The following is a 13,833-nucleotide window of genomic DNA, read 5'->3' as shown; positions in this document are numbered from 1 at the left end:
TCATTTCCAAATAAAGTTAATAAAATAAATAAAGCATGCTTGATCATATGTTATATTGCAAAATGTAAATTAGTGGAATGTATAATGCATATAATATTTTAGCTATATATGTGTTACAAACTCGGATGAGAAATGTCTGTTTTTCTGTCTGTCTGGTTTTTTTTTTTTTTTTTTTTTTTTTTTTTTTTTGAGACAGGGTTTCTCTGTGTAGCCCTGGCTGTCCTGGAACTCAGTCTGTAGACCAGATTGACCTGAAACTCAAAGCCCCATCTGCCTCTGCCTTCTGAGTGCACCACCACTGCCTGGTGAAAAAAAGACGTTTTTAGTATTTCAAACAATGAAATCTTTTCGCTAGGTGAGACAGGGTCTTCGCTCTGTCTCAGGCTGGCCTTGAACTTGAGGTGGCCCTGCTGCTTCAGTCTCCTGGGTGCTGGGATTAAGAGTATAGGGCATCACTTCAGTTTCTAAAAATATTTCTCATTGAAATATATATATATATATATATATATGCATATATCCACACATATATATGATGTACAGCATGATATTCTGAAATGAGAATACACTGTACATGTTTAGGCTGAAGAGATGATTCAGTTAGTAAATTGCTTCCTGCTCAAGCACAAAAACCTGAGTTTGGATACATAGTATGTAAAAAGAAAACACCAAGTGCTGCTAAGCCTAGTGCTGTGCAAGTGAAAACAGGCAGATCCCTAGAGCTCACTGGCCAGTCGGCCTAGCTGAACTATGAGTTCCAGGTTCACTTGGTCTCAAACAAATACGGTAGAGAACAATCAACCCTGACTTCTGTCCTATGCTGCTCCTACATGGACACACACCTCTCCTGTAACACCCACATGGACATATACACAGTCCACATTCGCATATGACAGACACAAAATATGTGTATTGCTTTGCATAGATATGCGTGTTAATTGACTCAATTATTTTTGTGTTTATTTGGGCGGAGGGTGAGTGTTCTTAAAATCTCTTCTTAGTGGTTTTCACATATGCAATGCATTATTCGTTATAGTTGCTTTGTTGGGTAGTAGATCTCTTGATCTTAGTCCTCCTTGTCTAAGTTAGGGTTTCCCTGCTGTGAAGAGACACCATGACCAAGCAACTCCCATAGACGCAAACATTTAATTGGGGCTGGCTTACAGTTTCAGAGGTTCGGTTCGTTATCATCATGATGAGAAACACAGCAGTGTGCAAGCAGACATGGTGCTGGAGGAGCCAAGAGTTCTACATCTTGATCCAAAGGCAGCCAGGCAGCTAGGAGGAGGCTCTCTTCTGCGCTGGGCAGGGCCTAAGCACTAGAGACCTCAAAGCCCGCCCGTACAGTGACACACTTCCTCCAACAAGGCCACACCTGCTAATAGTGCCACTGTGGGCCAAGCGTATTCACACCACCCCAGTCCTTTGTGAAAGTCATACCTTTAAGTTTTCCATTTGTTTGTTTGTCTTGTATGTGTGCATAATCATGTGTGACGTGTGTGTGTGTGTGTGGCGTGTACGGGCCACAGGATGTGAGTGTGGAGGTCGGAGGATAATTTGTGGGAGTTGGTTCTCTCTTTTCACCATGCGAGTTCCAGGTCTTGAACTCAGGCTGTCAGGCTGGGAGGCAAATTCTTTTACTGAGCCATCTGGCCTGTCCTGAAATTCACACCTTGGACCACCAACTCCCAAACTCCTCCCAACTCTACCACAGCTCCCAGTAACCGCTATTTCCTGCTTTGATTCGATAGGTTTGCCTTTTCAGATTGCACACAGATATGAGATAAGGGTGTGCTTGCCTTTCTATGCCTGGTTCATTCCCTCAGCATTGTCATATAAATAAATAAATAAATAAATAAATAAATAAATAAATAAATAGCAAGATTGGCCAGAAGGATCTTGGTGACAGCAAGGTGGGACAGCTGCCCGGGGAAATGTTTGAGGAACCCAGAGCTACTTAGCACATGGGACAACCAGACTGTGGGCACGTGGTAGATAAAGGCCCTCCCATGAGACTGTCTGTATCTTCACTCCTCAGCCTTCCCCGTGATTGAAAACGGCCAGCTGGAGTGTCCCCAAGGGTATAAGAGACTAAACCTCAGCCATTGCCAAGGTAAGGAAGACCCAGAACCAGGGTTGAGCTGGGTGGAGTGGGGTTGGGAGGTGTGGTTATGCCTGCTAATCCTGGGAGAACACCCACCCCAGAAGGCAGGAGTGATCACTGCCTGTTACACGTTTCAGCCCCCGGTGGGAGGGGCTAGCCCTAGGGATCTACATCAGGACTTACTTGATGCTGAGAGATCCTGGGTGTGTGTGTGTGTGTGTGTGTGTGTGTGTGTGTGTGTGTGTGTGTGTGTGACTCATCCTTACTCACTTCTGTTTGAATCCCTACACATTCCCTCACCTCTCAGGCTGCTCCCCCAGGAACAGGAGGGCTTTCCACCGAAAGAGCTGAGATCACCCTGTTGTGGTGACAGCCTCTTTAGGCTCTTCCCAACAGAGCACAATTAGATGGTTGGGTCTCCTATTTACCTGCCTCAGTCCTGGCCAGGGACAAAGGGAAGGTCACAGATGGCAAGGATAGGTGGACCCTGAAGCCTAATCCCACCCCCATCTTAACGCCTCGCTGGCAGATCTGGGGGCCAGCTGAGGCAGGGGTGGCCTGCATTAGAGCCCACAGAGGGGCCAGGCCTTGGGACAGAGAGAGGGACTGAGTGGTGACTTTGTTGATTTTGGAGCCAAAATGAACCTTCTATTGGTAAGTGGCCCTAGAGTTGGCAATGTTAGCAGGACGTGGGGGCACTTACCTTCAGAGGACTTCAACAACTGTGTGAAGAGCTGTCTGTATGACTGTGAATAAAACTGGGTTGAAGATAATATTGTCCTAAATGTCCCTGAGGTCCCTTTTGGAAGTTTTCTCTCAGGGAGATGAAACTGTAGCTGTCTGTCTGTCTATGGGGTACCCAGCCACAGAAGGGATTTTGGCTCAAGGATAGAAAGGGTGCTTGGTCCAGGCCTAAGTGTCTGTTGCTGGCTCTGCCTAACCCAGCTTTAACTCCCTTGGGTACAGTGGACCCAGAGTCTTACTGGGTATAAGGAGAACTCTGTGCCGTCCATTCTTAGACTTTCAGCAAGTCCTCTGCCTGTCCTCCACAGAGCTCCTGGGAAGGTTCCCAAGCACCAACCCCAGAGTGCCTTGGCCCCTGCTTCTTCACCCACAAGCACCATCCCCCTCCCTCTGAAGTGGTAGAGAACAAGAGGGTGTGTGATTGTGTACACAAGCAAAGTGCTACAGCCAATCCGTGCTTGTTGCTAAGTACATAGTGATGGGTATGAGCCAGTCTATGACCCAGGAGAACAGACACCTAGTTACTAGATACAACCAGAGAAGGATTTTATTGGGTGTCATGGGATCCCTTGGTAGAACCCAATCTGGGCTGGAAGGATCAAGGAAGGCTTCCTGGAGGAGGTAGCACTAGGCCAGTGAACATAAATTGTCCAGCTGAAGCGGGTGCAGACCTCCCAGGCAGAAGGATAAGCTCCTTCCTAGGCTCTGGGAGGGTCTCGGATACTATGTCATGCTTTGGGTTTGCCTGGAAAAGGTGGTGAGGAGCTCTGAAGCTTCGGAAGCACAGGGAGGCAAAGCAGGCTTTAAGGTGTGTGGGTCAGCTTCCCTCCCAACTGACAGTGGCCTCTCTTGGGTGCCTCTGCATCCTACCAAGGATGTCCTCTTGGTGCCCATCTTTTGGGACCTCATCTTGTGTTACGTTCCTCAAAGCCTGAGAATGAGCAGGTGTTTGTAATGGCCCTGGGCTACCTAAGTCACACTCCTGCTCTGGAAGCTCTTCCCAGAGTGCTTCCTATCAGCATTGACCCAGCAGTCACAGTCACCAACAGAGGCGCCGTCACCAGCATGTTGACCACTTGGAGCCCAGAGGATGAGGGGTTGAGCTCCCATCGGCAGCATAAGAAGTTTGGGCACTAGGAAGAAGCCATTGTCTTTCTTACATGAGGATGAACAGGAGCCTTTGCTGGTCTTGGGAGGTCATGCAGCCTGCTTGTGGCAGGGGGATACCTCTCATGTGCCTTCCTAACTTCCTGCTGACTCTACCCTTCTTCCCAGCCTCTCAACACTGTCCTCTCAGCCCCTGGCTTCCAGTTCCCTGCAAATATGCCCCTCGGTTGCTCAGGAGCTCTTGAAACCAAGACAGTGTTGTTTATTCGATTCCCATGCTGCTTATAGGAGTCACCAAGGGCTGAGTTACTCTGGGAAAGTTACTCCTGGAGCTTTGCTTCTTCTATAAAACAAGGACCCAAGAAGCTGATAAAACTACCCACAAGGTTAAATAGGGTGTCATATTCAATTACCGAGAGTATCGAGCGTACAGTAGGCACTCCACAAATATTAGCTTTCCAACCAAGATGGCTTACTTTGTGCCAGTGAGTGAAATGGTATGTAATTTTTTTATTTAATAATTCCATTGACATTGTTGAGTGGTTCCTCTCACGATCCAGAGAGATCTCACACTGACCATGTGCAGCTCCCTCCCAACCATCCATCCTCAGTCGAATTCCTCCACTCCCTGCAGACATCAATGAGTGCCTGACCCTGGGCCTGTGCAAGGATTCAGAGTGTGTGAACACCAGGGGCAGCTACCTGTGCACCTGCAGGCCCGGCCTCATGCTGGATCCATCAAGGAGCCGCTGTGTATGTAAGTGATGGTGGGCCTTGGGGCGAGAGACACCCTCCAGGGGCACAGCCCAGACTGAGAGGCAAATTTCCCCAAACCTCATGGTCTCATGCCCAGAGCCAGTGTCTGCTATGAACTTGGAGTTGGGCCAATGTACAGAATTGATCTGTGTGCCCTGTGGGCACTGGAGGTTACAGCCCCACTTTTGACTTCCGGCTTCTCTTCTAAAACTTTTTTTGGCTCTTTTTTTTTTTTTTTTTTTTTTTTTTTTCCCGGAGCTGGGGACCGAACCCAGGGCCTTGCGCTTCCTAGGCAAGCAAAGCGCTCTACCACTGAGCTAAATCCCCAACCCCAAAACTTTTTTTGTGATTCACGTTTTCTGAGTTTTGTTTTGTTTTCCTCTCTGATCATTTCTGTCCTGTTTGCTGTCTCACTGTCCTCGAAGGTGAGCGCTGCCACTTTGAAGTGTCTGGGTGAGCCGTATCTGCTAATTAAACTACTATCCAAGTTTAGCAACCAGGTCACGTGGCTGCTAAGTGATTTTTTTTCTTTTTAATTATGTGTATGGATGTTTTGCTTGTATTATGTCTGTGCACAGTGTGCCTAGTGTCCGCAGAGGCCAGAAGAGGGCATTAGATCCCCTGAAACTGGAGTTATAGGTGATTCTCAGCTGCCATGTGGGTGCTGGGATTCAGACCCTGGTCCTCTGGGAGAGCAGACAGTGCTCTTAACCACTGAGCCATCTCTCCAGTCCCTAGGTGATTTAAAGGAACATTCATTTGTCTATGGGAGAGCGGTGTTCCTGCCCCATCCCAATGCCTTTGTATTACTTCCTGGTTCTTTTTGTGTGCATCTCCATGACCATGAATACACACCTGTTGTGAGTTATGATTTTACATAGTGAATGTGTGTACAGTCCTTGTAAACCCTGGCAGTTCTGTTCCCAGTGACCTCTGTGGTTTCTAGCTGACAGAGTTCCAGACTACCAGGCCCTTCCTCAGACAGCAGAGCTGATACCACAGCCCATGTGAGGCCCTTCCTTAGGAAAAAAGGTCTGACCAGAACAGAATAAAACCAGTCCCCAGAGACCTCTGGCACAGCCTTCTAACTCACAGAGCACTCTGGCTGGCCACAAAGTGCCTGCTCCTGGGTCTGGGGATGCCACAGGAGGAACCAGACTATGCTGCCACCCAGAGGTAGTGGCACGAAGAAGGGTCTGGCTCTGACTCTAAGGATCGGAGACAGTGGAAGCCCTGAGAGTCGGTTTGTTTGTGGTAGCAATAACTTGTAATCAGGGCCCCGAGGACCTTATCGTCTTTCCTTTTCCAAGCCTTAAGGTTCCTTCATTGGGCTGGGCATGGTGGTGCATGCCTTTATCCCCAGAACCCTGGAAACAGAGGCTAGTCTGGTCTGCAGTGATTTTGAGGCTGGCCAAAGCTCCATAGCAAAACCTTGTCTCAAAAAAACAAAACAAAAGTTTCTTTATCAGAGACTTTACTTAACACTGGTAAAGGTCACTCTGGTAAAGGCATTTTAATGAAGAAACATGGAGAGAAGCAGTGGGCTCTCTCTTCATTTTCTCTCCCTCCCCAAGGCTCCTCTTTCCCCTTCCTCCAAGAATTCATTCTCCTGCAGATGGAGAAGTCATGTTGATGACTTCCCCTATTAGCATAATAGAGAAGTCTCTGGAGGCTGGCCCAGCTTCCCAGTATTCCACCCTGGGATTCAAAGGTATAGAGTCTCTGGTTCTCTTCTCACCCCATCATCCTGAAGCACACTCGAGAACAATGTCTTACTAAACACTTTGAAGGCAGCAGGTGGAGACAAACAGCTCCATCCCCACCCAGGTCTGCTCTCACACTTCCTGTATGAACCTAGGGCCTCATCAGGTAAACACCATGGGGAGATGTGGGCGCTTCCACTGCAGCCATTCCCGCTGAAGTTCTTGTGAGCATCCGAACTTCCCAGGCTGAGACATAAGCCAGGCTAGTCCTGGTGGCGGTGGCTGACCACACCTCTGTCCACGGCCTTCTGTACTTTTTCCCTCACACTGGCTACTTGCCCATCCCCACGTGCCCTGTCTGTTGCAGCGGACAAGGCTGTCTCCATGAAACAGGGACTCTGTTACCGGTCACTGGTGTCTGGCACCTGCACCCTGCCTTTGGTACAACGGATCACCAAGCAGATATGCTGTTGCAGCCGTGTGGGCAAAGCCTGGGGCAGCAAATGTGAACACTGCCCCCTGCCTGGCACAGGTAACCACACCCTGAGCCCAGCCCTGACCATCAGGATACATCCTCAAAGTCAGCGGCTTCTTCCCCAGCCTGGGTCGGTCCCTTCAAGCGGGAATTCAGTCTGTATTCCAGACCCAGGACTCTCTCTGCAGCCACAATTGTCTCTTCCCCTTGAGGGAAGGAAGGGGGCTCTGGTTTCTTACAGGAAGGGCATGGCTCAGTTAATCTTCTATTGGGTTTTTTAGAAGCCTTCAGGGAGATCTGCCCTGCTGGCCATGGCTACGCCTACTCAAGCTCAGACATCCGCCTGTCTATGAGGAAAGCTGAGGAAGAGGAACTGGCTAGCCCCGTAAGGGAACAGAGACAGCAGAGCAGTGGACCCCCACCTGGGGCAGCAGAAAGGCAGCCACTCCGGGCAGCCACTGCCACCTGGATTGAGGCTGAGACCCTCCCTGACAAAGGTATCTGAGCTAGGGGAAACTCCTAAAGTTCTAAAGTTCTTCCTTTTCTTACCAGTTCCTTCCCTGGGAGGGGGGGGGGGTGTTAGGTTCAGAACGGTAACACCAACTCAGTTGCCTCGGGCTCAGGATGTGTGGGCTAGAAAGAGCTTGTATTTGAGGTCTCTAGCCAGTACTCCATAGAACAACAGGCCCATGCCCATGTCACCCCTGGGTTTCTGGTCAGTCCCAAAGGGGAGTTGACAAGCTGAGGCAGGTGAAGAGAGTTGCTCATCTTGCTGGGGATGCAGGGAAGAGGACAGACTGTGAAGCAGTCCTATGTGGAGGGCAGAGGCTGCTGCCCCCCCTCCTGGAGCTCATCTTGTCTTCTTTTCCCAGGTGACTCTCGGGCTATTCAGGTGAGTGAGCCTTCCTGCCAGGGAGTTGGATTAGGGTAACTGGAGAATAAACGTAGACTCCAGGTATAGTCTCACAAGAGCTGAAGAGGAGAAGGACGGACGGGATATCGGATTTTACTGGGAGAGATCACAGAGTTGAATCAAGGACCCATTTGACTGTGTAGTTAGTCCTGGCTGCCACTTAAACCTGAGCGCTATGCATGGAAGCTAGAGCTGGTCCTGAATCTGGCTTGTTTTCTGCGCTTGTTTAACATAGCCTTCTGGGAGGAGCTCTCGGGAAAGCAGAAGTGTAGCCGTGAGGATCTCAAACCGTGCCACTGAGGAGAAAGCCTCTGATCCTCTTCCCTGGTCCCAGAATGCCCATGTGCATCCAAGACTGAGATCTCCGAGCGCCTCCTGAAGACTGAATCTGTCTTATCCTTCTCTCCAGTCCCTTTCCAGTCTGCTGACTCCCACTCATCTGCTAAGCTGTCTCCGTGCCCTGCTTCTCCAGAGCCTTGCTTTCCTGCTTAAGAATTATGTGCTGAAACCGAGTGTGGCACCTTTTGCCTTTAAACCCAGTACTTGGGATGCAGAGGCAGGCAGAGTTAGAAGCCAGCCTGATCTACAAAGTGAGTTCCAGCACAGCCAGGGCTACACAGAGGAACCCTGTCTCAGAAACAAAACAAAACAAAAAGCAAACAAACAAACAAACAAACAAACAGAAGAACCCAGCACTGTCCGAGATCAAAGCTTCTGCTATGTGTCTTCACAGTTCCAGCAATGTCCCAATGCCGTTCTGCTCTCTGGCTTTTCCTCTTTGCTTCCTGAACCTCATCTTTCTCTATCCATAGCTGTGGTGAGCAACACCAAGTGTAGTTATGGCTCCTGGCTTCAGCACACTGGCTTTGTGGCCCGGGATGATCTAGTTAATCTCTGTTACTCCATCTCTGACATGAGGATCGTAGCCTTGATACGTGCTAATGTTCCGCTGTGTGGCCAGCACCCAGCTGGTACAGGACATACATTCAACCACTGTAACTGATAAGGAAGTGCCACTGATCGGTTAAGATTGGGGATAGAAAATGCCTAGAGCAGCAAAAACTCGCTCGCTGAGAGAGTTGAACAGGAAGGAGATGGGGTAAGTGAGGAAGAAATACGTCCTAGAGATAACAAATGAGCCCCCAAAATAACCTTCATTTCTGCGCAGATTACAACCAGTGCTCCCCACCTACCTGCCCGGGTACCAGGTGAGTTCTTCCTCCTAGAAGCTCCCAAAGGGAAAAAAATAGGAGACACATTAGTTTAGTCATGGAATGACTACCCATAAACTGACCCATGGCGTTCAAATCAGAGACGGCGTGGTGCTGTGATGTGTGAGCGCTCTTTCTGGGAACCCTAGTTACCTGAGGGGTTGTGAGGTTAGTGAAATATCCCACAATGCTTTGTGAACATTTTCCTAGTGACCAAACTCTTTCTTAATCTCATGATGCTACTCAGGCCATTCAGCTCATAAATCAGGGCAAAGAGGAGGCGGTAGCTATCTGAAGTAGCAGGTTGGCAGGGCCTCAGGGCTCTTTCCTCCAGGGGCTTCATCCTACCTCCTGATCCTGAGCTGACCTCTCACTAGAGCTGAGCTCAGAGTCCAGGATGCTGGTCTTTCCCTGCTGTGATGTGAACGTGACACCTGCTATCTCCCACGGCAACTGGGTGCTTGTGTTGGTGGCAACATTTTGTAAGCTGCAGGATCTATTACCAATGAAAGCAAGGAATGTTAAATTAGGCATCGGGAGATGGGGCTGCAGCTCTGTCTCCGCAAGCTTAGAATCGTAGCCATTTCTATACTCCTCAGGCCCTTCTACTATGAGAGAGGAGAACAGATATGCCAAAAGAGAGGGTAGAGGGCGGGAGCCTGAGGTGACACTTTTGGTTCTGGGAGTCTGACTGTCGGGGAACATTGAAGGGACGCTGCCAATGGACTCTACTCCCCCCTGTCCTCTCCAGGGGATGCCACTGGAAGACCAACGCCATCATTGCCTGGACAGGGCATTCCAGAGGGTCCAGCAGAAGAGCAGGTGATCCCTTCCAGTGATGTCCTGGTGACGCACGGTCCCCCAGGTAGCTGCAGCAGCCCTTGGAAGCTCTTTGCTCTCGCTTCTGGGGGATGGGGTTGCCCAGAACCAAAGTCCAGGGCAGTCTGTGAGTGGGATTTCGCTCTTGCTTCCTGAGCCAGATAAACAGTCTCCAGCAACTCTGACCTAGCTGTGGTTCTCGCTTGCTCTTACAGAGCGGCACAAAGCCTACCTAGTAAAGGCAGGGGCCCTGCCCTTGTGGGGAATGGTCCTACTCAGAGGACTCCAGGGAAAGCCATGGAGCATCTTAGGGAGAGGGGAGACTTCTTGAAGAATGGGGAGTTCATAGAGTAGGAGTTGAGGTGAGAGGGGGGCTGAATCAGTGAGGACCCCGGCAGTGGCAGCCATCTGCCCACTGGAAGAGTGTTTTGGGGGGAAGAGACAGAGTTATATTGCACAAGGTTGTTTAAATGTCCAGAGCTGGTATCGGACTCCCTCTCATCAGCCATAGTGATGAGGGGCGGCGGTGTCGGGGAGGTCGCTGGCAAACCCACCTGGCTGTGGAATGTGCCTTCCACAAAGGCTCATTGTCTGAGGACTTGGTTCAGGAGAAGCAAGGCTACCGTTTTACAGCATTGTCGCCATTGCTCTCTGTGCCCTCTTGCCTGCCCTCTCTCGGGGCTAGCTGTGCTCTGAGCTAGAGGGTCACCTTGAGTAGGAGTCCGAGGGCGGCTAGAGTTCTCTGGACTTCCGCCAGTGAGAGGAGAAAGCCTGCAGCCTGCTGCAGGTGGGATGAGGGCATGGCTCTCCTGAGAGTTCTCCACTGACCTTTCCCAGCATTCGGAGTAAGTCCTCTGAGACACCAGGGATCATCCCCTTCCAAGTAGGCAGGAAGAGCTGAGTATGTGCTGAGACTGACAGGGGCCAAGGTACAGTGAGGCCAGGCTGCCCCACCCCCTGCAGTGGCCCTCAGCTGTGCAGCTGACAGGGCTACCAGCAGCAGCATCAGTCTTTTGTCTGATCCAGATTCTGCCCTGCTATCTTTCAGCCTCACCGAATGGACATTTGAAATCTGGCTGGGAGCTGCTAGTTCAAACTTGGAATCAGGCTGGGGAGAAGGTGACCTTGTACACAGGCCACTGGGGCATCCAATTCAGTGCAGATTAGCAATGCCGTAAAGCCCCTCTGTTTACCAACCTGGGCTACTTCTGACCTACTCTGTTGATGCTTTTGGATTCTCTCAGAGTGGTGGAGCAGGGAAGGGAGCCCTAGGTATATGCTCATAGACTGACACAACAGAGTGGACCCAGATGAAAGCAGTGTTCTCTTATTGGTTTATTGGTTCACTCACTCACACATTCATTGACTCACTTATAAGTGTTAATATTTCCCTAATATTAGAGGTATAAGACAATAAGCCAGTTTCTTCAATCTGTGTAACCTAGTCACTAGATCTGTCTGCTAGTCTATGGGAAGATGGGCAAGAGTTTCCAGGGGTGGGTGGCGTTGGTTCTTTGGGTAAGAGCTGTGCCCACATTTAGGTTGAGGGTGAGGGTAAGGAGGTCATTTGTAGGGAATATGGGTTACTAGAAGCCATCTGGTCTCTGTTAGGAGGATGTACTCAAACGGGCTCAGGGACCAGGCATGGGTCTCATAAGTCTTATGAGGCCATTTTATCTGTTGGCATGAGAGGGCTGCCTAAGGGTTAGTGGGCTTCTAGTGGGCTTCTGAGGCCAGTGAACCTAACCCTGCTATCTCTTCACCCTCCTCCACTGCCTTCGTGCATGCTCTACTCTGCCATAACCTCTACTTGTTACATCTCCACAGGCTTTGATCCATGTTTCGCTGGAGCCTCCAACATCTGTGGCCCTGGGACCTGTGTGAAGCTCCCAAATGGATACAGATGTGTCTGCAGCCCTGGTTACCAGCTACACCCCAGCCAGGACTACTGTACTGGTATTTCCAGGGTGCCCTGGGTCTGCTGAATGGGGGGAGCAAATAGGGACAGAGTGTGGGGATGCAGTCACAAGTCCAGGCTGCACAAGATCCAACCATAGTGTGCTATGGTCAGTTAGCTTAGAACACTCTCTGGGGACACAACAAACTAGATATCAACTTAGGATATGCCAGGCTGTGAGGGCCATCAGACTCTAGGAAAAATGGTCCCCATGTTTCCTCCTGCAGACCAGATCAAGGTCTCACTTGGGCTGTCCCTTGGGGACATGTTTTAAGCCAAGCTAAATCATCCTGTGTCTTCCCTCCTACTAAATATTTTTGTGTAAAAGAGAACTATCTGCTGTGGGCTTGAAGAAGAAAGGAAGTGGCTGTGGGATTGCTGAGGGAAGGGGACAATGGGCAGGGAAGAGACACTGGTCATCACCAAGGACTCCTAGTGCCCAAGAGGCTCCAGCAAGTTGGCCTGTGTCTGTCAGCCTTGGAGACTTTCATCTCGGCCTCCTCTGCTCCCTCGCCCCTTCTATGCCACACAGCACCATCCTCTAGTGGGGGAATTCTGGTGGCAGATGTCCCCAGAGAAAGGCACACTGGCCTCCATGACCCCCTTCCCTGCCTCCTTCCGGTCAGATGACAACGAGTGTCTGAGGAACCCCTGTGAAGGAAGAGGGCGCTGTGTCAACAGTGTGGGCTCCTACTCCTGCCTCTGCTACCCAGGCTACACACTAGCCACCCTAGGAGACACACAGGAGTGCCAAGGTGAGTGACAGCTGCCTTAGGCCTGAAATGGGCATAGAGGGGAACACCTCTTGGCTAGGCCCTACAGTGTGGGTGGAAGAGGAACCAGGCATGCACAGTATTATCACTGAGGAGTACCAGAGCCTTGGGAAAAAGAGATAGAGCTCTGGCCTTGATCTGGGAGGAAGCTGAGACTACGCTGGGATCATAAGGAGGAAGAAGAATCCAGAAAATAGCAATTTGCAAACCGAAAGCCAGGACTCAGGTGACAAGGAAGCTTTCCTTTTGGGAAACGAGGGTTACCCATGGGGACTCTCAGCAGACCAGGGAACCTGTGTGCATTTGGGAGGGGAGCTCTGTTGCTCAGCAGTGGGGATACTTGCAGGCTTTGATCTTCCCCGGGAAGTCCTGAAAGTTCCCAGAGAGTCAACTCTTGGTAAGCGTGCTTCCTGTGTATCTTAGTTAGGGTTACTGTTGCTGTGATGAAACACCATGACTCAAAGGAACTTGGGAAGGGAAGGGTGTGTGTGTGTGTGTGTGTGTGTGTGTGTGTGTGTGTGTGTGTGTGGTGTTTTGTTTTGTTTGTTGTCGTTGTTGGGCTCACATACACAGAATCGCAGTCTTCTGAGGGAACCCAACCCAAGACAAGATCTCAAACAGGGGAGGAACCAGGAGGCAGGAGCTAAGGCAGAGGCCACGGAGAAAGAGTGCTTACTGAACTGCTCTCCATGACTTGCTTAGTTTGCTTTCTTTTTTTTTTTTTCAAAGATTTATTCATTTATTATATATAAGTACACTGTAGCTGTCTTCAGATACACCAGAAGAGGGAATCAGATCTCTTTACAGATGGTTGTGAGCCACCATGTGGTTGCTGGGAATTGAACTCATGACCTCTGGAAGAGCAGTCGGGTGCTCTTAACCACTGAGCCATCTCTCCAGCCCTTAGTTTGCTTTCTTATAGGACCCAGGACCACCAGCCCAGAGGTGGCACCACCTACAATTGGTAGCCCCTCCCCACCAATCACCGATTAAGAAATGTCCTACAATCTTGCCTACAGCCTGACTGTAGAGGTGGTTTTCTCAACCGAGGCTTCCCTCCTCTCTGATGACTTTAGCTTCTGTCAAGGTGACAAATCTAGCCAGCACACTGTGGAGATCCTTTTGTAGCATAGAATGTTCCTGTGCATTGTTTATGAGTAAGTCCATGAAGAGATAAGGAGGCATCTTCCACCCAGCACCTGGAGACTCAGAGGCAGCTGAGAGCTTCACCTTGAGAACTGCACTACCTGTGTGTGGGGGCTCACATTTCTGGA

At 50.1% G+C, this 13,833-nt stretch overlaps 1 protein-coding gene across 6 annotated transcripts in view; it reads left to right on the top strand.

Annotated features, from left to right (window-relative positions):
* The window catches only part of Ltbp2 (latent transforming growth factor beta binding protein 2), a 100,558-nt gene that overhangs the window by 63,606 nt on the left and 23,119 nt on the right, over positions 1-13,833 (top strand). For all 6 annotated transcript variants that reach the window (NM_021586.2, XM_006240350.5, XM_039112809.2 and 3 more), the window contains 9 exon segments: positions 2,036-2,110; positions 4,587-4,709; positions 6,779-6,943; positions 7,168-7,383; positions 7,759-7,778; positions 8,968-9,007; positions 9,762-9,875; positions 11,657-11,785; positions 12,413-12,541. In NM_021586.2, coding sequence (NP_067597.2) covers positions 2,036-2,110; positions 4,587-4,709; positions 6,779-6,943; positions 7,168-7,383; positions 7,759-7,778; positions 8,968-9,007; positions 9,762-9,875; positions 11,657-11,785; positions 12,413-12,541 — 1,011 coding nt within the window.

The sequence above is a fragment of the Rattus norvegicus genome, chromosome 6, assembly GCF_036323735.1.
Source record: "Rattus norvegicus strain BN/NHsdMcwi chromosome 6, GRCr8, whole genome shotgun sequence".
Classification (NCBI taxonomy): Eukaryota; Metazoa; Chordata; class Mammalia; order Rodentia; family Muridae; genus Rattus; species Rattus norvegicus.
This window is presented reverse-complemented; position numbering and strand designations above follow the sequence as displayed.